This window comes from Chelon labrosus, assembly GCF_963514085.1.
Source record: "Chelon labrosus genome assembly, chromosome: 20".
In the NCBI taxonomy this organism is placed as follows: domain Eukaryota; kingdom Metazoa; phylum Chordata; class Actinopteri; order Mugiliformes; family Mugilidae; genus Chelon; species Chelon labrosus.
This window is the reverse complement of record NC_140353.1, coordinates 5699284-5722497: the sequence shown is the minus strand read 5'-3', so window position 1 is coordinate 5722497 and position 23214 is coordinate 5699284. Positions and strand designations below refer to the sequence as shown.

The window sequence follows — 23214 nt, the reverse complement described above, 5'->3', positions numbered from 1 at the left end:
GTTGCCCAAATGTACTGCAGGACATAGACACTGTAACCTACACCGGTGTGAGCCATTTATACTTATGCGCTTGTCAGTCTGGCTCGCTCTGTGTCTTTTTTGCCAGTCGGCTTCATTTTTGTTTCTACTTCCTGCTTCACTTTCAACAATGGCGTCTGAAACTTTAAGTGAAATTTCGGCGAATGTTTGTATCTCCGAACCTCCTCAGTTAACCTTTCCTCGATGTGTCCCATCTTTATTGATCCAAAACAATCAATTCTAAAATTGTGGCGATGGAGAAGCAGCCAGAAATACTAAAGCGGAAACACGATACTACCAAGCGGATCAATCACAGCTCTTGTGATCTGTGTTGCCATGGTGCGTAGTTACATTTCTGCGGAGGATGAACGTCAGGCTACGGCGTTGCTCTGCACTGTCACCGTAGCTACAGTATCAAATTGACTCAGAAGTCTAAACCGCCTATTAGCGGTCGGTGTTTATAAACCCCTGTTTCAGGACACTTTATTAGAAGGCCAAATTTTACAGGCAGAGTGGAAACAGATGACTATACAATATGTTCTCAGTCTGTTTCAGGATTGAATCTGTACATTGTCTCATTAGTAAATAAGCACTTATAGGCTTCAGAGATTGGAATAAAGACAGCAAAGTGGGAAACTACCTCGTAGCCCTTGGGGGAGCCCAAAGTGTACAGGTGCATCCACCTCCAACCAAGTTGGGGTGACATTATTAAGTAATCTAGCCGTGTCTGCTTTGGAGTGCATTGTCGAAACTTATTTGTAATACCTTCCTTATTTTAGTTATTTAGTAATACTGCCCTCACATGGAGCATATTTCTTAATTCAGTTAAGGAGGTCTCTGTGCCAAGGACTTGATTTGAACTTGACCGGGGTTCAGATATAGAGGGCTGATCAAAACGTCTAAAGCTGTGCAATGACAATGTGTTTTTCATGTGTTAGGGTTACTACTTTTTAGTACCAAGCACCTGTCGAACTCTAGTCTCTGTGCCATATGTTTTTATCAGAGAGACACTTTTGGATCACGAGCCACCATTTGCTTGCTGCTATCTGATATCGCCCACAACTCTCATTTGTTTTCTCTCTCTTGTTGTTTCTCTTCATGTTTCTATCATCAGGATCTGTCTTCTTGGTCGTCTGCTGATGAGCTTGACACGTCTGGTTCCCTGAGTCCTTTATCAGGAAGGAGCACACCGAGTCGGCGACGATCGGTAACGTTAAACCGTACCTGTACATGCTACTCTATGAGAACCAGGTGTTTGGTAACCCCGCTAGGACACATAAAGTAACATGTGCCCCGAATGCCCCACCGAAGACCAGATTCACCCCCGCCATCCCAAGATCTCTCCTCTCACCTTTCTACACCTCCACAACCTGCTTTACTCTCCCTCCTTCTGGATTCAGAACTTGTGTCCAGCCTTCAATCTTCTTCTTGCATGTTTCCCAGAGAAACTTGGAAATCCTTTCTTTCCAACTTTATCTCTCCTTTTCTTAGGAGACTTTTCCAGTTCTGTCCTAGTTGTCTCTTTTTCTCTTCCAGTTTGTCCAAACTGAGACTTCCCTCTAATTTCTTCTTACTCTAGATTAGATTTTACCCTTTTATACTTATTCTCAGGAATACTGGCTATTATTAAACTAATAAAGTTAAAACGTATAGAAGATGTAGTTGGTTTTCTGATCTAGCAAGCATGACTTGAGAAAGACGTATTCTTTGAAGATCAGTCCAAATAAGCATGTCACTGCTTATATTGTGTGTACGCTACTAAATGTCTGTGTTACAAGAGAGATTCATGCATCGTGATTTATTGCACTCGCAAGTTGGAGTGATTCAAAGTAGTCGCGCACTTTGAAAAGCCAGATTCCTTACTCTCACGGGTTACAAAATCTGTCACCTCCACATATGATTTTGTTGCTGCTCTTCTTTCATTTTGGGTATTCTTTTCATCGATAGCTTTGTCTTGATTTGCCTGGACTGAAACATACTTTCTTTCTTTTACCCCCCTCCCCCCTGTTCATTGCAAACAGCAACGGGGCAAATGTAGTCTGTCACAGCCTGGACCGTCTGTGAGCAGTCCACACCACAGGTACCTTTCTGTTGGTTTCTAGCACACCCAGAAGATAATGGAACTCATCAGCCCATGATGCACTCGGAGACTGGTTCATGCTTTTGTAACGCAATTAAACAACAAGAAGAAAAAATCTGATTTTTTTTAATGCTTGTCCCAGATTAGCAGCTCATGATAGTGAATTCCATCATCTTCTGTAAGTCTAGACGCTCTGTGTAGGCTAGGTGATGAGGTGAGTGGCAGCCCACGCATCCTTGATAAAAGAGTTTCACAAGGAATGGTGCAAGGCCTCTTCTCCGCCAATGTCCTAGGCTGCTTAATCTCGCTAACCACAGGGCGTTTTCTTGCGTATAACACAAATATTCCTCTACACCTTAACACTCCCTCGCTGTTACTGAGCACACACACACTTTTCCCTCTCCTTCCGAGTGCCGAGCCAGTAAATGTCTGCAATGAACAATGCAAAGGCTGCAGTTTCTCTTTCTCTCTCGCGCTACCTCTTCCTCTCTTGTATGTGACATTTCTTCTTCTTCTTCTTCTGCTCCTGCTGCTATCTCACTGACTATCCACCATCTCCCCCCCTCAGTCTGTCATCTGTGAGTCTCGCCTCTCAGGTCTCCATTTGTCAAGTGGTAAAGGGGCACTTTTAGTAACAACCTCACTTAGTGAGTCCTACCTCATTTAGTTCATGCATTCCTGGAGTGAGTGGTCGCTTTTAAACTAAAATGTTTAGAAAGCATTGCAGACCCAATCCATCCCACATAAATAAAATAAATGAATCTTGAATGCATTTCTTTCACAGTAAGTATGTAGTTAAGCTTTTAACTGTCTTTTATTCACTGAGGCTACATGAGGACAGTTATGACTGAGGGTGATGGTGACTTTAAATGATACTATTCAATTAATAGTTTGACAAATATGCTTATTTATTCTCTTGCCGAAACTATATGACTCCAGCTTTTACTTATTCAGCGTCAAAAGTGGTATCAATCTTCTCATCTAACTCAAGAAAGTGATTTGGCATATTTAAAAAAAAAAATAAAAAAAAATACTAAAGGTAGTATGCTTTAGTATGCGTCAAAGAAGATTGTTCCTTATTGCTATGCTCTCCTTGCCTTGGCATGCTTTGCATTTTTCAACAGGACACAAACCGTCAAAGAGTTTATTATTAAACTTGAGACTATGTTAATATTCAGCTGATCACTTGCAGCATGCCTTTTGTCTTTTATCCTAACACCTCCTGCAAAGGAATGCAAGCTCTCGTATTAAATGTATTTGTCTGCTGCAGGGTTGCAGTACGTATGCCTTGAAGACCGTTTTGTGACCGTCTTGTAATTGTGTTTATCCACCCAGTCTCAGTCAGCATGTAGATCACAGTGTTAAACGTTGTCCCAGCGTTGCTTTCAACTGTGTTGGCAATGTCTTTCAAAACATGCAGTTCCCCTTGTTGTTGAACTGAGATCTTATTTGGATTGAAAATAGACGGACAACGCATAAACAATGAAGGTTGTGGAGAGAAGGATATTAAATTAGGATGTAGTTCAAGCGAAGTTTGTTTATTGGATTAGACAAATTTCATTTGGAAGTTATTTTTGTCGAGTCTATTTCTGTAGCAAAGAAAAACAGTCTGGTCAGGTTGGTGTTGTAATGTCATTATAGAGTTAAAGTAGTAACTGAGCTCAGGAAGCGGTGTGATATCTTACTAAACAATGATTGCTAAACCCTAACTAAACCTCAGTCTGTGCTGCGGTGTGAATGTGTGTGAGCAGGTCTCGCAGCGACGCTGGATCCGCTTCCTTCCCTTCTGAGACAGACACGCCATCAGCTCGCCGGTCTTCGTTTCTGTGGCGCGTCCTCTGGGTGGCGCTGCCTTTCCAGCTCCTCCTGCTCCTGTTGGTGGTCTTTGCCTTCCTGCTGCCCTTGTCTGAGGAGGACTACTGTTCTCAGTCCAACAACTTTGCTCATTCCTTGTACCCGATGCTCAGCTACACTAACGGGCCACCTCCAGTGTAGGTGGGCTGGAGGAACGCTAGATTACAGTTCTCTGGCATCAGCGTGATCTGAACGGGAGTCACGCTGATATCCTTGAAATGATCAATCATGTTGGCAGCAAAAAACTAATCATGGTCATCCATTTTTACTGCAAAAAATCAGCTGCCATCTACAGTTAATATCTCTGTGTGTAGCACATATAGGAAGCATCTCACTATGTTACTCTGTGTAATGCTGTGTCCATTAAGGAGCATTTTTGGTGTAAGAAGACTGGATAAACAGTGGATGTCTGCTGGATGAGTGGACTGTTCACTCAGTCTGAAGAGAACTGCTAGTAGACAGCACCAAAGTTAAATGCTGAAACATAGCCTGTGAATCTGCTTGTAACTCACAAAATTTGTAAACGACGACGACGATGACGAAAGATTTAATATATCTCACACTGCAATTATTTTTTTACCTGTATTTTGGCATGCGGTTTTAATCTTTGCTTTTATTTACATCCTTCATTGTGTCTGTGGTAAAGTCCTTTTTTTTTTTTAACTTGAATTACTACATTAATTCACATGTCATGTCATTTAAGCCAAGCGTTTTAATATCAAAGTCAGACGCAGTTCAAGAGTTTAACCTTTAACATCAGCCATTCACGGTCTTTATACATCCTGCTGGTTTATTTTTAAAAAAAATATCAAACATGTCTTTAAGATTGAGAAATATGACGTATAGAACTAATGTATATTTTGTATGACTGTCAGTTCGGTATCAAATGTACAACAGTCCAGGACTATTTAATGTGTATATAATGCAAAGAAGTTAATATGAGAAATGTATGTATATGCGACCATCAAAAACAATGCCAAATCCTCTCTCTGATATTTGTCTCTTTATTAGTTTATTGTGATTTTACACAATTATTTTATACTGCAAAATACGTATTTTTCTGTGCCTTTAAAATATATTTGAGTGCATATAATTTAGAAGTTTTCATGCGTCCCCTGGACATGCAGACCTGGAGGTGGAAACATCCAACGTGCAGCTGTTGGTTAGGTCCTGAATTTGCGGCAGATGAAGCCTCTGGTGAGTAGAACAGTGCCAGGGCGTATTGAAATGATGATGAAGGTGGTGATGGTGATAATGAGAGTGAAGAAGGGTTTCCAGCAATCTGATGATTTCATCATTCGGAAGAGCCAAAGCTGAGGTGTCCAGGCCCAGCATCTGAGAGACGACCATCCGGAAATCCACCAGCTGAACAACGGGGAGATAAAAACTTTTACTCAGGCGCTTTCAAGCAGTACAGTTAATTTCTTGGCCACTTGGGGGAAGCAGAAGCAAACTGTCATACCATCAAACAAATGCAACTATGTGGAGAATATATGTACCTATATTTAGAATCTAAACATTAATTTAGACCTGAAACAACCTGTGAAAATAATTCTTAAGTCAAGGATCCACTTACTTGCTTGGACATCTTGTGACCTTCCTCAGTGGATAATATGGTAACAACTAAACAAGCTAAATGTCAGCTAACAAACTCCATCTGTAGTAGAAGGCCTTGAGATGAAACTGAGCTTCTTCTAGACTGCAGACCTAATCTTTTCATATTTATAGTTCTACATTAGTCTGACCTCTCTCTGGCTCTCGGACAGCTGAGCCAGGCTCTGTCTGAGGCTGCTGAGTTGCTGCTGGTCCTCTCTGGTCTTCTTCTCTTGGCTCTGCAGGTCTGAGCTCACCGTGTTCAGCTTCTTCTCCACATTCGCCTTCAAATCCACGAGTTGATCCAGCTTCTTTCTCTGCTCCTGCACGGTCTTACTCTGTTCCATGACTTTCAACTTGGCATGTTAGACACAGCAGAGACCCGAGTGGGTGTTTGCGTTTAGTGAAACAATAGTGACTCTAATACTTTGTAAAGTGTGCATGTTTAGGTTTCATGACCGAGGTGCTTTGCATAGCTGAATAAAAATTAAACCCACCCCGACCCTAACATTGAGACAAATACACCAAGAACTACGAGGTGAAAATTCCTCTGGAGTGAATTTGAGTCCGAACCCTTCTCCCCTCTACCTTGAGCTCATTGGTGTGGGAGAGCTGGGCCTTGAGCTCAGTGTTGGACACCTTGGTGGCCCTCAGTTCGCCCTGGAGACGCTCCACTTTTTTCTGCAGCTTCCGAGCCTCCAGATGTGCATCGTCTCTTTCCACGGCCAACGCTGATCGACGCCTCTTGTCCTCCTCCAGCTCTGAAACCTTCTTCCTCAGAAGCTGAATGTGGAGCGCTTTGCTTTCCAGCTGATCTTTCTGTGACCTTAACTATTTGGAAGGGGAATGTATAATATATAATATTTGTGCATTTAGAGATGACGGTACTTGGGATTTATGCGTGATTGATCTGAAATATTAGCTACCTTTCGCTGTAAGCTGTATGTCAGACTTTTACTCTCCACCAAAGAAGTTCCCTCTTGTTTGACAAGTTGTTCTGCACGTGACAGGATGAGTTTTAGCCTCATGTCGAAGCCGAGATCAACAGCAATACTGTCAACCTTCATTGTCTCTGACAGCTGTTCCAGGAACTCCTCATACTTTGAAAAAAAAAAAAATCTTTTTAATCATGGGTGTACATGAGAACTACATACAGATTATTTACAGTCACTTGTTCACACCTGTGACTGAAACTGACACCTCACTCACGTGCTGTTTGCTGTGCTGCAACCCGTCACGATGCACATCCGCTGTCAGCAGCTCGGCCTCCAGACCTTGCAGTCTCTCCCTCAGATCCTGGACTTGCTGCTCGGCGAGCTGAGCCCTCTGTTGTGTGGTGTGCCGGAGCCCCGTCTGCTCACTCAGCTCCTCTGAGACGCGACACAGCTTCTCCTCCATCTCTGACACCGTCTGCAGAGCCGGAATGATAAATGTGGATATTTATTAAAAAAAATAACTACAGACACACATTTCATCCAGGCCTAAAAGAGCCTCTTTGACAGATAGACGATACAAATACAGACACAAGTGAATGCATTTATTCAGCGACTGTACTTTTGTAATTAGATTTTACACTATGATACTCCACAACGTAACCTTGCACTTACACTAAAAATAAAATACATTGCTCTGTATTAAATTAAAAGTAACAGCGTAATAAAACAGTAACACATTCTCTACTTGAAGCAGCTATAATATTGAAATGCTACTTGCCTCTTCATTTTATTTTAATACATGTGCTGTATTATAAAACACAGTACAAGGAGGTTTATAGATACGAGCAAATGGTTTGTCTCTGAGCGTATGATAGCAGTGAGTGTGTATTCAAAGAGCTGTGAGTTTGGTAACTGCTTGCCTTTTTATGGCGGAAAAAAACTCCATGTACATTCCAGTGAATTTCCAGTGAAACAAGTGTGTTTACTTTCTCCTCTCCGTGCACTTGAGAAGACTCCTCACCTTGTTGCAGAGGTCATCCAGTTTCTGTAAAATCTCTCTCTCTGTGGGCAGAATGACACTGTCAGACTTCCCCTGCAGGAGGCCGGCCACCGTTTCCAGGAAGGCCTGTAGTTTCCTCCCGGCCACCTGGCTCTTTCTCTCCTGCTCCTCCACCTGTTTCTCCAAACACTGCGCCTCTCGCCTGGCTGCTTCTATCACCCTCCTGCTGGCCTCAAACCTTTCAGTTAGGGTCTGCTTCTCTGTCTCAACGCTCCTCCTTCCCACCACCAGACCATCCATCTCCTGAAAGAGACAAAAACATCACGATGAGGTAAACGGTTGCAGTGCAGAGGACAATAATGTCTTAACTGAGATAAATAAAAGAAACACTATGTTTCCACTACATTTTATTTTAACCAGTGGCTTTGCACGCAAAACTTAGGAGAGTCTTGAGTTGTTTAAGTACCGTTCTGAGTGAATCAAGTGCTGCTGCACTGCTGGCAGCCTTCCTCCTCTCCTGGTCCAGCTCTGCCACCAGCCTCAGCACCGTCTCTCTGCTGGCTTTGCACTCCACCTCACAGGACTTCACGCTCTCCTCCAAAACAGCAATCCTCATCTTCAGCCTCTCCTTCTCATTAGTCTGGTAGTTATGAAGGTAAATAATAAGAAATAGTAATTCAACATTTTTTTTCTTCACATTTAAGTGCATATGGAAGCAAAACGTTCAATGTTTCAATTAAACTGAGTGATTCAGTTAAAATAGAAATAAGTGCCTACCTCATCAGAGTTTTCCATGATTTCCATAATTAGAAGTGTTGCAGGGGAACTCACAGCAGGCAGTTGTTTCTGTTTTAAGAAGTGTCCTGGCAACACCAAACACAGGCTACACCAGGCTCAACCAGAGGGGGCGCTGTAGCTAGGAGCAGCTGCTATTTAGAGACTTTGTCTTAAAAAAAACAACAAAAAAAATCATTCTAATTAAATAAGATGTATAGATAATTGCGTTTTAAACAAACCAAGCGAATTTATTCATAATAAAACCAGACTTTACTGACATAAAGGACCAAAATGAACAACCTGATAACTTGCATGTGAAGGTCAACTGATTTGAGGGTAATTTTTCCCTGAGTTATAACTTTCAGGCAGCACGTTCTCCAAAAGGCACCAACATGAGAACTTCATTTGCTCGCTATTTACTATTCAAAGCACAGCACACCGCTCTTACCATCGATTGTTTGTTCATGGCTTATATATGGCTTATACTTATATTAAACGGAGCATTCTTTAGCGACATGCCTCGCGAGTAATTGACCTGCAAGTCTAAAATAGGGGCTTAAATAACTCATGTAATCTTACGTCATTTCAAACAGGAAATGAAGGGTAAAAACTCCAAACACGCCTCCTTGGTCAGTCATGCTGGATGTCATCATGTAGTTATGTTAAGACTATATTTTAACAAAACACTTCACGCAAATGCTGTTTTCTGATACCGGAAGTCATTTCTAACGTCGTCCTGTTTTGAATCGCTTCTTTTTGTCTGCTGGTAAGCTAACCCTCGGCTAACGTTAGCTGCTCTCTCTTTTGTAGCATGTTGACCACTACCTGTCATTACTGTTGGCTTTGCTCTCAACAGTAGAGCTGTTATTTTGTCGTGTTTTATTCTCAAAGTTTATATAAATTAGTTCAATCCTAACGGGGCTAATGGTCAAGTAGTACTGGCTGCTTCTCGTGATTGCTAGCTACTGTAGTCAAGGTCAGTTTTGCTAATTTTCCTTCCTATTTTTGAGTTTAAAGTTAATTTAAGATGCTTAAAATAAGAAATGTAAGTGTAAATCCATTTGCTAACATGTCATGGTTGTTTCATACATTTCTGTGATTCCTAAAATGTTAACTTCCCTGATGCATCTCTTACTGAAGCTCTTAACTGCACTATCTTTTATGTTGTAGCCGTAGCTGTCTATGGAAGATGCTTCTCCGGACGTTGGGGTCCAGACTTGCTCAGTGGCCTGCAAAGAGCAAACCAGTCTGTAGTTTGGCCACAGCCACACTCTCCAAGTCTATACCGTCGTACAAGTATGAATCCAAAGCCAGGACTCACTCTGGTCCCTGGATCATTTCAAGGACTAGTCATTTAAACTCTCTTCATCAACAGCACACGAGGCATGTTCTGCCTTCTTTACACGGATTTAAAAATCTCACTACGACTTTGTTAACTGACCCCGTGAGTAACTGTAGAAATGGACAGGTGCGTTTTTATTCATCCAACATTGTAAAGTCGGTGTTGAAATCGACTTTAAAACCAACTGCCACAGTGTCTGGAATAAGGGCTCCCAAAGGACCGCGAACGAAACAGCCCTCCCGAGCCAACCAGCCTTCCCTGAAAGAGGACAAGGTGATTAACTCTGTGGTCAGATCAGCTGTTTTTATCTGTTGAAACACGGTCCAGTTATTAATTCACATGTGTTTCTGTAGGATATGATGCAATGCATTGCCTTTGCGACAGCAGATCAGTATCATTTGCCGACGCTCTGCCACGATTTGACAAGCCACGGCTTCTGTGAGATAGATTTACCAAGAGGTGGGTTCTTAAAATTACACTGAAATTTCAACTTTGCAGGGAATTAACTGTGATATTTACTGCGTGGGGTAACTAACACCTGTAACGGTCATCATGTTTTAATTTCAGATGCCTCAAATGTGCTGGTGATAAGCACAGACATGGCCGCAAAACCAGATGACAGCGCTGTCATGTTCTTCTTCAGGTAGAAATAAAGTGTTGTCTTGAATGTTAATGTTGTGATCCTAAATTGTTTGTAAATGATTATTGAATAGAAAATGCTTTTATCTTGTCTAGATGGAACTGGATATCAAATCTCACAAAGTCTTCTTAATCAGATATCACCTGGTGTATATCATAAATATATTTCTGTGAGCCATAGTTATTTTTTGACAGTTTGACCTAAACTTGTTGAAACATACTTACATTTCTCATGATATCCAGACATGGTTATAATGTTTTGGTAACTCGTACACCTTATCTTAAATTTCAGGGAAGGCTCTGTAGTTTTCTGGAACGTTGAGGAGAAAACGGTAAATATTCATTTAAAGTGTAATACTCATTCATTTAATTTCTAGTTTATTCTTCAAAGATATAACCGTCTGTTTCGTTTTACAGCTGAAAAATGTTTTGAGGAAGCTGGAACGTCATGAGATCCAGCCTTATGAAGTAGCATTGGTCCACTGGGAAAATGAGGAGATCAACTACACTGTTGGAGAGTAAGATGATCTCCACTATTTTTTCATTTGTTTATTTCCACTTCCAGACTCGCTCTACAACTTCTGACATTTAAATCTTTTCATCCTCAGGGGAAATACAAAGCTGGAACATGGCAACTTCATTATGAGGAACGGGACGGATGAACAGGAATCTGTTCTGGAGAAATTTGCATTTTCAAATGCACTGTGTTTGTCTGGTGAGAATCTTTGCTTCCTTCATAAACAATAAAGATTTGTTTAGTGGCAGCACGCTGAGTCTTAGTCTCCTCTGGGTCTAACCTCTTGCTTTCTGTTCCAGTGAAGCTGGCGATATGGGAGGTGGCGTTGGATAACTTTGTAGAGTCGATTCAATCAATTCCAGAGGTACAGTGGACACTTAAGAGAAAGCAGCAAGAAATGATGAATTGGTGAATATGTGTAGTGGTTATTTGTGACATTAATACCCTGATTTATTTATTTTTTTCCCCAGACACTGAAGTCTGGCAAAAGAGTTAAGTTGTCCTCTGCAGAAGTTATGCAGAAGATAGGAGAACTCTTCGCATTGAGGTAAAGTTTTCTGTTCAAACAGAGAAAACCTTTCTTTATTTGTGTTAATATCTAAAACTTAAAGCTTCCACATGATATTAGCAGTTACAAGTAGTGCTGTATGTTTACTGTTGCATTTTAAATGTTCAAACTCAGCTTTGATAGACACTGACTACGTTTACACTGGCAATATTTCTCCTATATCTGATTCATATAATTCTGATCAGAGATTCATGCTCCACTGTTTTCATGAATACTAAATAAAATGCTATCATGAGATACTCATGTGTTTCTGTTCCTCCTGGAAGCTTGTCCGGTATCCTGATGTTTACCCCACGTGGGACAAACATGCGCAGAAAGAATGGATTTGCTCCATTCAGAGAGAAACAATAAGATCAAGTGTCTACATGGTTATTAGGAGCTAATATTTTTCTTCTGAACAGATTATCAAAAGTTCAATCTAATTGAAAATCCCTTCTGATTGGGGCTAATCTGTTCTGCTTGAGATGTTTACCCTGGGCCTTTTAATCCTGATTGGGTTATATTTATTATTAGTGAAACGCTGTGGTCCATTTCAACATTTATATTTACAGACACTGCATAAACTTGAGATCTGATCTGCTCCTTACGCCTGATTTCTACTGGGACCGAGAAAATCTGGAGAAGCTCTACGATAAGACCTGCCAGTTCCTCAGCATCAACCGCAGAGTCAACGTAATTGAAGCTGCTCTAATAGTCGTAACATAAAGACCCGCTGTGACACTCGAGCTGCGTTTCTGATTTCAGTTTTGCTCCAACGTTGTGAGTTTAGGTTGTGAACCAGAAGCTGGAGCATTGCACGCAGCTGACAGACCTGATGAGGAGCCACCTGAGTGAGAAGCACAGCTTGAGGTTGGAGTGGATGATAGTCATCCTCATTACAATTGAGGTAAAGGAGGCCATGTTGGTGTCTGAGCTACAGAAGGTTCATTAATCACATCTAACTTCGTATATGCTCATAGTTTAATAACTCGTTTTTTTCTTGTAGGTTATGTTTGAACTTGCAAAAATGATCTTCTAGACTGCACCTCTGAGAAGGTACGAATCCATAAAGGGCACCAGAAGCTACAAAGGAAGAATGGTACACAGTACAGAGGTACTCGATCAGTGATATGTGACACTGAAACACTGCTGCAACTGAAATCATGAAGGGGACCGAAATAGTTTTGAATGTCTTATTCTTTATGTTATACAGTAAATGCATCATGACAATTGGATTTTATAGACATTATCTATCTACTGATTTTGTAAAAAAAATAAGTGGTAACTTTTAACTTAACTTTTGGGATCACCTCAGTTTTGATTACTGAATTTCTTTCCTTAATTTAATCTTTTACATCATGTGCAAACTTCTGTGGTTCTTGTCCAGTGTCGCTGTCGTGTCCAATTGTTTTTAATCGGCTTGACGCGTCACACTAGTATTAAATAAATGAATAAAAGGGAATATTTCCCCATTTAATGAATCCCAAACTCCAACTGTGAATGCTGTGTCAGAGAAAATGCAATAAAATCTTTTATTTTAAAGTGTTTTGTTTCAGTGCATCTAAAAGTGTAATTATGTTTTTGAATCCGTAAAGCTTACGAGAAACTGAATTTTATATATTCTGCAGTCCACAAGCAATACAAGAGGCCTTTATTTATTCAAATAAAATAAGGTTTTATTAATAAAACACTGTTAAATATATATAAACACAGGTAACTCGGGTCTGTATTTTGCATTAAGTCATTAGTTGACATCATATAAGATCAGCAAGAATCGTCCATAAAATTCAGTATATGTCAAAAAAGCTAATCTAAAGCATCAGCTGCAATGAAACGCATAAACAGCTGGGGGAGAAAAAAGTGCACAAGTAAAGCTGCCATGATTGTTTAAGGCGCTGCTGATTATACTTATCATTAGATTAAAGATTAAATTAAACGTATCGTGTAAAATATTGCTTCGTTGTGCCATGCCGTCTTCATGCTCCTGTTTTGAAACTAGTCACAGTAGAAATCCTCGTAGGTTGAAAAGGTGCACAGTTGAACCTGTATAAGCATTAAAACAGTCAATATGTACAAGATAAAATATAATAATTCTATATAATCTCAATATGTTCAGGTCGGCCGGTTGTCTCTAGATTCCATTGGATGTTAAATTGAATTAATCTGAAAGTACTGAATGACGAACAGAATGAAGGTTGTGAAATATCTACATGTACTAATGTTTATAAAAAGATGTGGGTTACATTATGAATTAATGCATTTTATCTTAGACGGCAAACAAAACTGTTATTCTTTTTGAAGTACAGAGTACATTCTGTTCAGAAACAGAATATAATGTGAAATACGGTCGGAAGGACCCTGACCATGATTAGTCAATACTGCGCTAAACAGCTCATTAGGTTTAATGAAAGACTCGATGCTCTCCTGCCACATCTCTCTCTCTCTTTCTTGTACATCAGAAACTTTATAAGATTAATAAAATACTCTTATAAGTAAATATTGGATTATTTTTGGTTCAACTTAAAGTAAAATAAAAGGCTTTTAATGGCTTTTCCAAGCATTCCTCCTTTTCCTTTTTGATTGTCCAGCCTGCAGAAAGAAAGAAAACAATAATTAGTTTGAACATATCTGTGAATGTTAATTAATACACTAAAAGAAAGAGTGGAGCTTTACCAGTCAGTGATGGTTTGAATTAATCCCATTCCAGTGTAGCGACACTTGCAGTTGCAGTTTCCGGTTGCTCGAGTGCAACCGTGAAATCTTCGCCGTCGCTGTCAACGTCGTACATTTCTTCGGCTTTGTGCGTCTCTCGTCGCCCTTCTTCGTCCTGACTCTTGGAATCGGGTGCCATTTCAAACTCCAGTTCAAGTTCTGCCTTTTCCTCACCCTCCGCGGGTTTCTCCATCTCCATTTCCTCTTGAGTACAGATGTCTTCCTCGGCATCCAGCCACACGTCCTGATCGTTTTCCTCCTCTGTTTGTTTAACAGCTTCCTCGGTTTTGGTTTTGCGAACATCTGAGAGTAGCTGCTGGCTCTGGAGCGTCTCTCTCTTCTCTCTTCGCCTCACTGGTTCTACTGTTGCTGCAGCCTGGACGTTCGGGGTTACTTTCTCTGTTGCTTTGATTTCCTCCTCTGGTTCTATTGTTTCCATTGCTTGGATGCCAACATCCCGCAGTACTGGCTGGTTTGTAATCACAAGCCTTTCAGCTGATTCTGCTGGTTCTGTCGTTTCTTTTGCATTAACAGTGACCTCCGTTTGTTTCTCACTCTCAACTCTTTGTGTCGCATTTATTGGCTTTATAAATTCTACTTCCTCCGCGGCCTGAACGCCAACGGCAGACACGTCAACTTGTCTTGCCGGTTCAAATCTCTCTGTAGGTGGTGGTGGTGGGGAGGAGGCTGGTGCCCTTGTTTGCCCAAACTGTATGTTAAGTTTGAATTCTAGAGAAAGGCTCGAAGGGGACTCCACGTTACCTATAGATGAGATTATTCCAGTGTTTTGGGGGACTGCTAATCCGGCATTATTGGGTTTAACAATCTGACCTTGGGTAGTTTGTAGTGTTTGGACTTCCAGAGTCTTTTCATCAACTTTCTTTGTTGCTATTTCTTCTGCTTTGACAGAGACTTCTGATTTTTCAGCTTCCTCCAAATCCTCTTTGCGATCGTGGACAGAGACGTCTAAACTTTGAGTGTGATCTTCAGAAATTTGTTGTTCAGTTGGGATTACGGAATTATCACTAGTAGCTGCTTCATCTTGTCTTTCCATTTCTGGCTTCTCCACTTCTTTTGATTCACTTTCAACTGTCTCACTGACTTCTGCTTGTTTTATCACCTCTTGTTCCAAACTGACAGGCACAGATTCAGGTACTGTCTCTGGTAAATCCTCCTTCACATGTTGAATAACTTCTTGAACGGTCCCCTCGTTTTCCTCGGCAATCGCTTCCTCTTTAACTTCAGCAGTGGCAGAGAGAATTTCCATTTTTTCAATGGTCTCCTGACAAACATCTATGACTTGTTTGTCTTCTGTAACACCTGCTTCTATCACCTTGTCGACCACATTTTCAGCCGACTTGATATCAACATCCACCACCTCCACTTGGATTCTGTGATTGTCTTCGGACTTTATTGATGACACGTGCATCGTCAGGACCACGCTGCCTTCCTCTGCTGTCTCGGTGACCTCCTCTTTCACCAACGGCGTCGCAGTCTCGATTGTCTCCTTGAACTGTGTCTCACTTGCGATTCTATCTATCAAGGGTTCTTGAACTTCTGATGTTGTTTCTATCAAGACATCAGGTATTTGGGCTGAAACATCATTCAGATCACATGTGGTCACTTGGGTGGGTACAGCATGCTCAATTGCAGCAGTCTTGACCTCAACACCTGGAAGCTCCCCTTCTTTTTCCCCCTCTATACTGACTTGTACTTCACAGACATGCACTCCATGTGTGGCTTCATCTGAAGCTTCAGCATTGTCCACACAAGGCGCTGGGGTTTCTTCAGAGAATGCAACCACTTCCACGACTTGAACGCTTGAACTTCCTTCCTCAGTGATGGAGGATAAATTAACTGCTGTTAGTGTTTGTAACTCTTCTGTAGTTTCAGTGACACTGTCCTCATGCTCAACCTGAACATCTCGTTGGATGCTTTCCGTCGTCTGATAGTTGTTTATCTCTGCAGCTTGATCCACTTTGTTCTCAATTTCATCTGCAGCTGAATCAGGAGCTGCTTTTGTAACATCTTCTGCAGACATTTGCGTTTCCTGAACACTACTTTGTGTCACTGCATCTCCAGGCGTAGACACCTCTGCATCAGCTGCTGTTTCAGACACAGTATCTTTTGCATCAGGTAGTGAAACCTCTGGTTCCATCTCTGGTTCCACCTTTGGTTCTTCTTCTAGCTCAACGCTGACTTCAGTTGCCTGTTTGGATTCATCTGTAACTGTTTCCGCAGCTGGAATATCTTCTGATATTACTTCCTTTTCAAGTAATTGAGAGCTTCCTGCTTCTGAATCCGATGTCACGGCTTGTGCAGCGTGTGACTCCTCTGGTTCTTGATCATGCTCAGTTTTAGATGTATCCTCTGGCTGAACAGTATCTGCAGTGATAGGTACGGTTTCCTCTTCAGGCTCACCTTTCATGGTTTCTGCTTTTGGAACATCTTCTAATATTGCTTCTTTTTCAATTGACTGAGCACTACCTTCTTCTGAGTGTAATATGGCTGCTGTTTCATCATCTAATACTTCAGTAACATCAGGATGCTCGATCTTGGGAGCGTTGGCCTGTGCCTCTTTTTCTTCTGGTTCAGTGGTTTCTTCAACGCGGTGTGTTGACTCTTCGGGTTCATCGACAAATTTTTCTGCAGGTAGACTTTCCTCCGTAAATTGTACTTCTTCTTCAACACTGATTCCTGGCTCAACAGTTTCTTCAGAGAGGTGTTCTTCTGTCTGTTCAAGTTCATCTATAACTGCAGATGGGATGTCCTCTGATATTACTTCTTTTTCCAGTGATTGAACACTACCCTCCTCTGCAACTAATATGACCTCTTGTTTATCTTCTGATACTTCTATATCTCCAGAAAGATCAGTCTGTGGCTCTTTGTTTTCTGGTGCAACTGTTTCTTCAGTGAGGGATTCTGTTATCAGTTCAGGTTCATTCGTATCTTTTTCTTCTTGTGGGATGTCCTCTGAGGATGGTAGTTCTTTTTCAAGTGATTGAACACTACCCTCCTTTGAACCTAATGTGTCTGTTTCTTCAGCTGCCAGTGCTTCCAGCTCATCTGCTGGTGCAGGTGATGATTGATCCTCAACTCGTACTTCCTCGGTGATGTCCTGCTTCAAGGCTCCATCCTCAGTTTCATCTGCCACTGCAGCTGGTTCTGCTTCTTGAGTTTTTGAGATTTCGTTTTCAGCTTGCTCTGCCCCGACTAGTGCCTCCGTCATAACTTCTTCACTTTCATTCACCTCAGACAAGCTTTCCACCGCACGTTGGCTCTCATCCACAATTTCCAAATCTTCTGCCTCACAAACTTTATCTACAGAAAGCTCAGCAGTGTCAAACTCCTCAGATATGATTTCTGTTGAAGTGTTGATGTCAGATACGCTCTCTATCTGTTCTGTTGCCGTAAGTTCATTAATTGCATCGATAGCTTCAACTTTCAGACCCGTGTTTATGGTAGTTGCATCCGATCTTCTGTGTATTTCCAGAATCGCTGTCTCTTTTTTTACGAATGTTTCATTTATTTGACGCGAGACTGAACAAACTATTCTTTCAGCCCCTAGTTCCTCTGAACTGACTGGGACTGCCTCTGGGCTAGCGGAGATGTTTTCAGCAACCTGCTGCAGTACCAACTCTGTGTCCTGGACATTGTATTCTGCTGGGACTGGTGTTGTGTTTCCAGATGTTTTTGAGGAATCTGACAACTGGGAAACTGCAGAGATCATCTCGGTTTCATCTGCCAGGGTGACGTCTACAGGCTCCGGAGCAGTTATGGCCTCAGATGTGATCTCTATGAAGTCCTCTGCTATTGTGTCATCTTTGACAGCCTCTTCTGTGAATGAAGCTGGAGTGGCCATGGTGTCTGTAATTATGCCCTCCTCTGGAATATCACTGAGCTGTTGATGTTTACTGAGTAACTCTGTAAGGTCATCTGGTTCTTCATTTGCAATGGGGGTTGTAGATGCCTCTAATGTTCCATTATCTTCTTCCACCTTCTTTGCTTCAATCAAATCTTCTTTACAAGGTTTGACTGGCTCACTCTTCTTATCAATGAGTTCCTGCTGGAGTTCATTGTCCGCTTCTTTTGTCAGGTCACTTTCTATGTCTGCCTGTGTTTGTATTTGAACCACTGTCTCAGCTGTGTCGAACTCGGACAACGGAACCACAGCTGGCGTCTCGGAGTCTTCTTCATCTGAAGCCACTTCCCTATCAGCCTCATCTGAAGATACCTGGTCTTGCTTTTCAGCTGACTTTCTCTTTTTCCGTCCTGGTAGGAGTTTCTTTATAGAAAAGGAGGAGTCATCTTGAGTAACTTCGCTATCAGACTGTATATTTTCTTTGCTTTCATCCTCATCCTTGGCTTTTCTTTTAGGGGTGACAAGTTTCTTAAGTGATTTCCATGTTGAGGAGTCTGGAGGACTTCCTGCTTGTTTGGAGGAATCACCTTGAATCTCATTGACCTCACTAGAACTTTCCAGTGGTGACTCTGCGCTCTCTTTAGGTCCACTGTCTTGCTTGTTCACGGCATTATCAATCTGAGGTGCTTCCTCCTCAGAGTCTGATGTCCTTCTGCTTCTTCTCCTTCCAGATCCACACAAAACAGCCTCCCACGACACAGACGAATCTTTCCTTTTCTTTCCCTCTTCTGTGCTGTGATCAGAAATTTGCTCTCCTTCACTTGGTTTTGTTTCTTCCACTGAACCTGGGATTTGTGCATCTTCGTTTTCCAAGGATGGCTTCTTCACCCGCCTTTTAGGAGTCATAAGCTTTTTGAAGGAAGCCCATGCACTGTCCTCTTCTCCCGCGGCCTCTGCAGCGGGTTTTGCAGGACTTTCTTCTTTCTGATTCTCAGCCGGCTCCTCAGTTGAAGACAGGAGCTGATCAGAAATGTGTTCTCCAGAGTCGGACAGCTTTGCATCACTTGATTTCCGTCCCTTCGGCTTTTTGGAGCGTTTCTTTAAACTAGATCCAGACAGGAGCCTTTTCAGGGGACTGGCTTGAATTTTGTCTTTTTCTTGAGACCCCAGAATTTCAGGCTCATTCGCAAAAGATGATTTGCCCTCATCCTCATTTTCCCCAAGGCCTTTCTCAATTGTAGACGCGTCAACACCTTGAGTAATCTCCTCTTTATCTTCTTGTTGGTCTTGTACTGGTCTTTCAGTTGTGTCTTCAGTCTCCCTTTTCCCCATATCCACTAATTCTTTCTCCGTTGCTTCATCTTCTTCTTGCTTCTTTTTCTTCCGCAGACCGGAAAAGATTCCAGTTGTGAAAAATCTTTTAAACGGAGATGCGTCCACTTGTTCATCGGGACTCGACTGAGATGTCGGATGCGGGTCCTTTTCAGGTGTGGCGTCCTGGTGTGCATCTTCACTTACAGGTAAAGCTGTCCCTGCATCTGCATTTTCAGATTCAACTTCCTCTTTGGTTTCTGTTGTTCTCTCCTCTGCATTTTCTAGAGCATCCTCTGGTGTGACATCTGTCAGTGTGGGGCATGTCGTTGAGTCATTATCATAAACTTCCTGTGCTGCATTCAGATCCATATTTGCTTGATCATTCTCACTTTTTATCTCCTCTTCAGTCTCGTTGATGTCTTCTGGTTTGTTTGCTTCTTCTTTGGGCACAACAGACCCTCTCTTTACTGTCAGTTTCAATCCAATGTTGCTGAAAAACTTCCTAAAACTTTCATTGATGTCATTCTGCTTTGCCTCCATTTCAGTCATTTCCTCATTGGCGTCAGCTTCATCCGCCAGTGTCTTTTCATTAATTTCAACATTTTCTAATGGTGTTTCTTCTTCTTCAAGTGGCTTCTCTTTGCCTGAAACATCTTCGTCTGGAGAGAGGATAGCTAAACCAGAAAATGGATTCATTATTAAAAGATGATTGCGAGAATTTCAAAAAGCTGATAGATGAAATTCTATCCACTGAAATCCAACATGCTTCTGTCGAAATTCTGCTGACATAGTCTGTGAGTGAGCGGCAATGCACAAATGATGAATACCCACCCTCTGCAGCGATCTCATCCTCATCCTCACAGTGACCATTTAACGCTGCTATAGAGTTGTCCGCTTTCCCATTGATCTCAGAGATCTGCCCTTTGCTTTTGAGAGGCTGAAACAAAGCAAGCAGAGCGGTGACATTTCTCTCCGTCACAATTTCTAAGAAAAGAATTTCCATCTGTGATTAACTGGAGCTCCAAAGTCCTATTTTGTAAACAGCCTGGCCTCTGTTGACTCACTGTGATAGTAGCCTTACAGTTAACAGTCCTAATTGTCCCAATCTCAAATCCGTGAGCCAGATTATTCGGGAAAGTCTGAGCAGGGGTTAGGAAACAAGAAACACATGTCCATCAAGTAGTGTGGTGAGACTAAACAAACAACTGTAAAAATAGCTGTTGGGGCCTTGATGCACCTGCTAATACATATATCAGTTTCCAATTGCGGTTTATTTACTACTTCACAGACAGGAATAGCTGTAATTTTTGGAGAAATTTATTGTTGGTACAGATTATTTAACTGAACCAAAAGGTTCATGTTAGGATAAAGCATAACATAATTTAGACATTGCTGATTGCCAAAGGATCTAAGGTCCGTGATATGATTATAACTTGGACATTGCTTGTTTTTTCGTGGGTGGTGGACAAGGATCTCTTTGTTTCTTTTTCTTTTTTTCTTTTGAAGCCAAGTGCCTCTGACTTTGTTTTCCCATTTTAGGAAATCAGACTTGACTTTTGGAGTCGTAAAAACAGTGGCACTTGGTGCGACACAGAAACTCATCTGATGATCTTACAGTTTTTTTGCAGGGGGCATTTATTTGCTTAATCATATTAAAACACGATGAACAGACTGTGGCGTTTGGCTGCATATTTAAAACTTAAATGCAGCATCTTTTGCCCTTAAATTTACCATTTAACCAAGATGGTATCTTGAATAAATAAATAAAAATCTCCTCATTCTAATAGGACAGTGCCACCTAATTGACTTCCCGCTCATCCTGACCTGGTGGTGATGTTGTACACAAATAATCAATGTTGTCTTCTGCTGAGTGCAGCAGAGGGAGAAATTCCATCTCTCCCCTGGGCTTTACTTGGGTTCCTCTAAGAATGAGAGGTCATTAATCCCCCCCATGCTGTTTCCTTTTTCATCCGCAGTAAATGTTAACCATTAATGAAAACAGGATCTTCAGAAGACGATAAGTCTGTTAGCCTCGAAGTAGGAAAAATCAGGAACCACAGGGGAGAATTTAAAGTTTGGCAATTTAACAACACAACTTCTAGTGTTGTTAGGAAGAAAATGGCTGTTTTTGCTTCGTTTTGCACCTGCACTGAGCTTCCTGTTGCAAGAAAGATGAAAAAGCAAAAAAAAAACCACACTGATTTAATTCATAGCCAGTGTCCACTAGATGCTTGGATGTGCTCACTGCCAGCCACTTAAAAGAGACAAGGACTTCTCCTTTACTCTGGCGTTAATGGATGTGTTGGCAAACAGCATCTGCACCGTCCTGACAACAACAACTAACTAAATCCAGCCTCAGCATTTTTACCGCTTACAGCAGCCTCTGACTGGTTTTGAAAATCTTAATAGAAACGTTATAATAACCGACTTTGTCTCTGTGCTTCAGCCTTGGTGCGTAAAGAAGATAAATCATTATTGCAAAGTTGGTGCAGGGGTAATTAACTATTTTCTATGAATCAAGAAATGTAGAAAAAAACATAATACCTTGTCTTCGGGATTCTCCTCAGTTTGCACGTCGTCCACTCCTCCGCTCCCCTCCTCAGCCGCTGCATCCTTCTTGTCCTCCCGTTGCGCAGACTGAGCGTCTCCCATTATCGCAACTGCAGCGCGTCACTATCCGGAATGAGCCGAACAAGTGATGGAAATATCCTCCCCAAGAAAAAATAAATAAATAAATCAAACACGAGCCGGGGCGAGAGAGACGGTCAGATCTCGAATGGTGCAGGCTGGATGTTGTAAAACTCCTTTTTTTAGCTAAACGCCTCCCTGCAGGATCACATGAAGCCATATGAGCCGAGCCCGGCCCGTCCCGGCCCGGCCCAGCCCGCCTCCCTCTGCATCAGAGAAAAAAAAAAAAAAAAAAAAAAAACTGCAGAGAAAACACTGCCTTCAGATGACTGAGGAAAACGTCCGAGCAACAAGCATGAACCAACCCCACACCCCCCGTGAATTCACCACCCCACCACTGTGCATCCAGATAGCAGTGAATTAACAATTTAGAGGTTTAGATGCAGACAATAGATGTACATGCAATGCAAAACTGATACTGTGAGCCTGAACAGCCTCATTTAATGAGTTAAGAAGACAAAAGCGCAACAAATTTAGGGGATAATGTTTAACAAGATAAAGATGAAATTTCCTCACCAGTTTAAATTGCATCAGTTTCTCAATTGGGAATGATAAACTAGGTTGAATCAAAATTACATTTACATTTCAGAAGGTCAGTTCCTGGGCATGATTGGATTTGGATGTAACTGCAAATTCCTCCGTGAATATTTTCAACTATAAAAGTATTTCTACACGTATGACCGTGACAAAATTGATTTGCAGTTAGATTTCAAATATTGCATGGCCCCTAGAAACTGTTTACTTGCAAACTCTTTTAGGCTGTGATTCTGCAGTATGTTTACATGCATGATATTAAAACTTTTAACTGAATAGCGCTGCATGTCCTTCCTGTTTGCAGACCCCAAAATCTGAATTAGCTTTTACATTCAACTTTCAAAGGGGCGAGCTAATTTCATTATGAGATCTCTCGTGTCTGCTCGGCTAACCAGGGGAAGCTGGTCGCTGATGTTGTTGCCAGACCTCGGTTCTCTCAGTGTCATGGGAATAAATCACCACCTCTTGGCCTGATGCAGCTGCTGCTGTGATATCCAGCATCTGTCCAGCTGTTATATAACGACACTGAAATACAGAGGAGGCAAAAAGCTGCCTGTATGTACAATTTAGGGGTTTAATAGGATATATTTTAAGGTTACCTTGAGTGTGAGAAGTGACGGCATCATCTGCAAAAGTTTGGACACTTCAGCATAATGTCTGCAGATAATCTAGATAAAAAAATCGACTTGTTAACATGCACAGCTGCACACGCTGAGTCCCACTGTAACTATTAAAGCATTTATTAATAAATTCCATACTTCAGTTATACCAAATAACCAATACTCAACATATCAGTTGAAAA

General features: G+C 41.6%; 4 protein-coding genes across 13 annotated transcripts in view; 2 read left to right on the top strand and 2 right to left on the bottom strand.

Annotated features, from left to right (window-relative positions):
• Nucleotides 1-4924, top strand: part of syne1b (spectrin repeat containing, nuclear envelope 1b) — a 69678-nt gene extending 64754 nt beyond the window's left edge. For 8 of the 9 annotated variants that reach the window (XM_084568821.1, XM_084568820.1, XM_084568814.1 and 5 more), the window contains 3 exons: nucleotides 1133-1225; nucleotides 2040-2098; nucleotides 3850-4924. In XM_084568821.1, the coding sequence (XP_084424947.1) occupies nucleotides 1133-1225; nucleotides 2040-2098; nucleotides 3850-4093 (396 nt within the window). In that variant the 3' untranslated portion in view covers nucleotides 4094-4924. The remainder of the gene's footprint in view (nucleotides 1-1132; nucleotides 1226-2039; nucleotides 2099-3849) is intronic. The other variant, XM_084568819.1, reaches the window with a different exon arrangement.
• Nucleotides 4925-5056: 132 nt separating this feature from the next.
• ccdc170 (coiled-coil domain containing 170) lies at nucleotides 5057-8284 on the bottom strand (the record flags this gene model as incomplete). The annotated part of the gene is made up of 8 exons (XM_084568845.1): nucleotides 5057-5317; nucleotides 5698-5901; nucleotides 6134-6376; nucleotides 6472-6645; nucleotides 6755-6955; nucleotides 7502-7783; nucleotides 7947-8120; nucleotides 8258-8284. 8 exons carry the CDS (start codon nucleotides 8282-8284, stop codon nucleotides 5057-5059), a joined length of 1566 nt encoding a protein of 521 aa, XP_084424971.1.
• Nucleotides 8285-8334: 50 nt separating this feature from the next.
• rmnd1 (required for meiotic nuclear division 1 homolog) lies at nucleotides 8335-12817 on the top strand. Of its 2 annotated transcripts, XM_084568846.1 has the most exons (12): nucleotides 8335-9023; nucleotides 9428-9872; nucleotides 9953-10058; nucleotides 10167-10242; nucleotides 10531-10570; nucleotides 10656-10756; nucleotides 10847-10953; nucleotides 11055-11119; nucleotides 11226-11302; nucleotides 11875-11995; nucleotides 12093-12209; nucleotides 12309-12817. In XM_084568846.1, exons 2-12 carry the CDS (start codon nucleotides 9447-9449, stop codon nucleotides 12339-12341), a joined length of 1269 nt encoding a protein of 422 aa, XP_084424972.1. In that variant the 5' UTR covers nucleotides 8335-9023; nucleotides 9428-9446; the 3' UTR covers nucleotides 12342-12817. The 2 variants fall into 2 exon arrangements, with proteins under 2 accessions (XP_084424972.1, XP_084424973.1); XM_084568847.1 differs by having other exon boundaries at nucleotides 8335-9872.
• A 763-nt stretch (nucleotides 12818-13580) lies between these two features.
• akap12a (A kinase (PRKA) anchor protein 12a) lies at nucleotides 13581-21893 on the bottom strand. The gene is made up of 3 exons (XM_084568496.1): nucleotides 21735-21893; nucleotides 20022-20127; nucleotides 13581-19864 (listed from the first exon to the last, which is right to left on the bottom strand). The coding sequence occupies exons 1-3, from the start codon at nucleotides 21840-21842 to the stop codon at nucleotides 13995-13997; spliced, it is 6084 nt and encodes a 2027-aa protein (XP_084424622.1). The 5' UTR covers nucleotides 21843-21893; the 3' UTR covers nucleotides 13581-13994.
• Between the last annotated feature and the right edge of the window lie 1321 nt (nucleotides 21894-23214).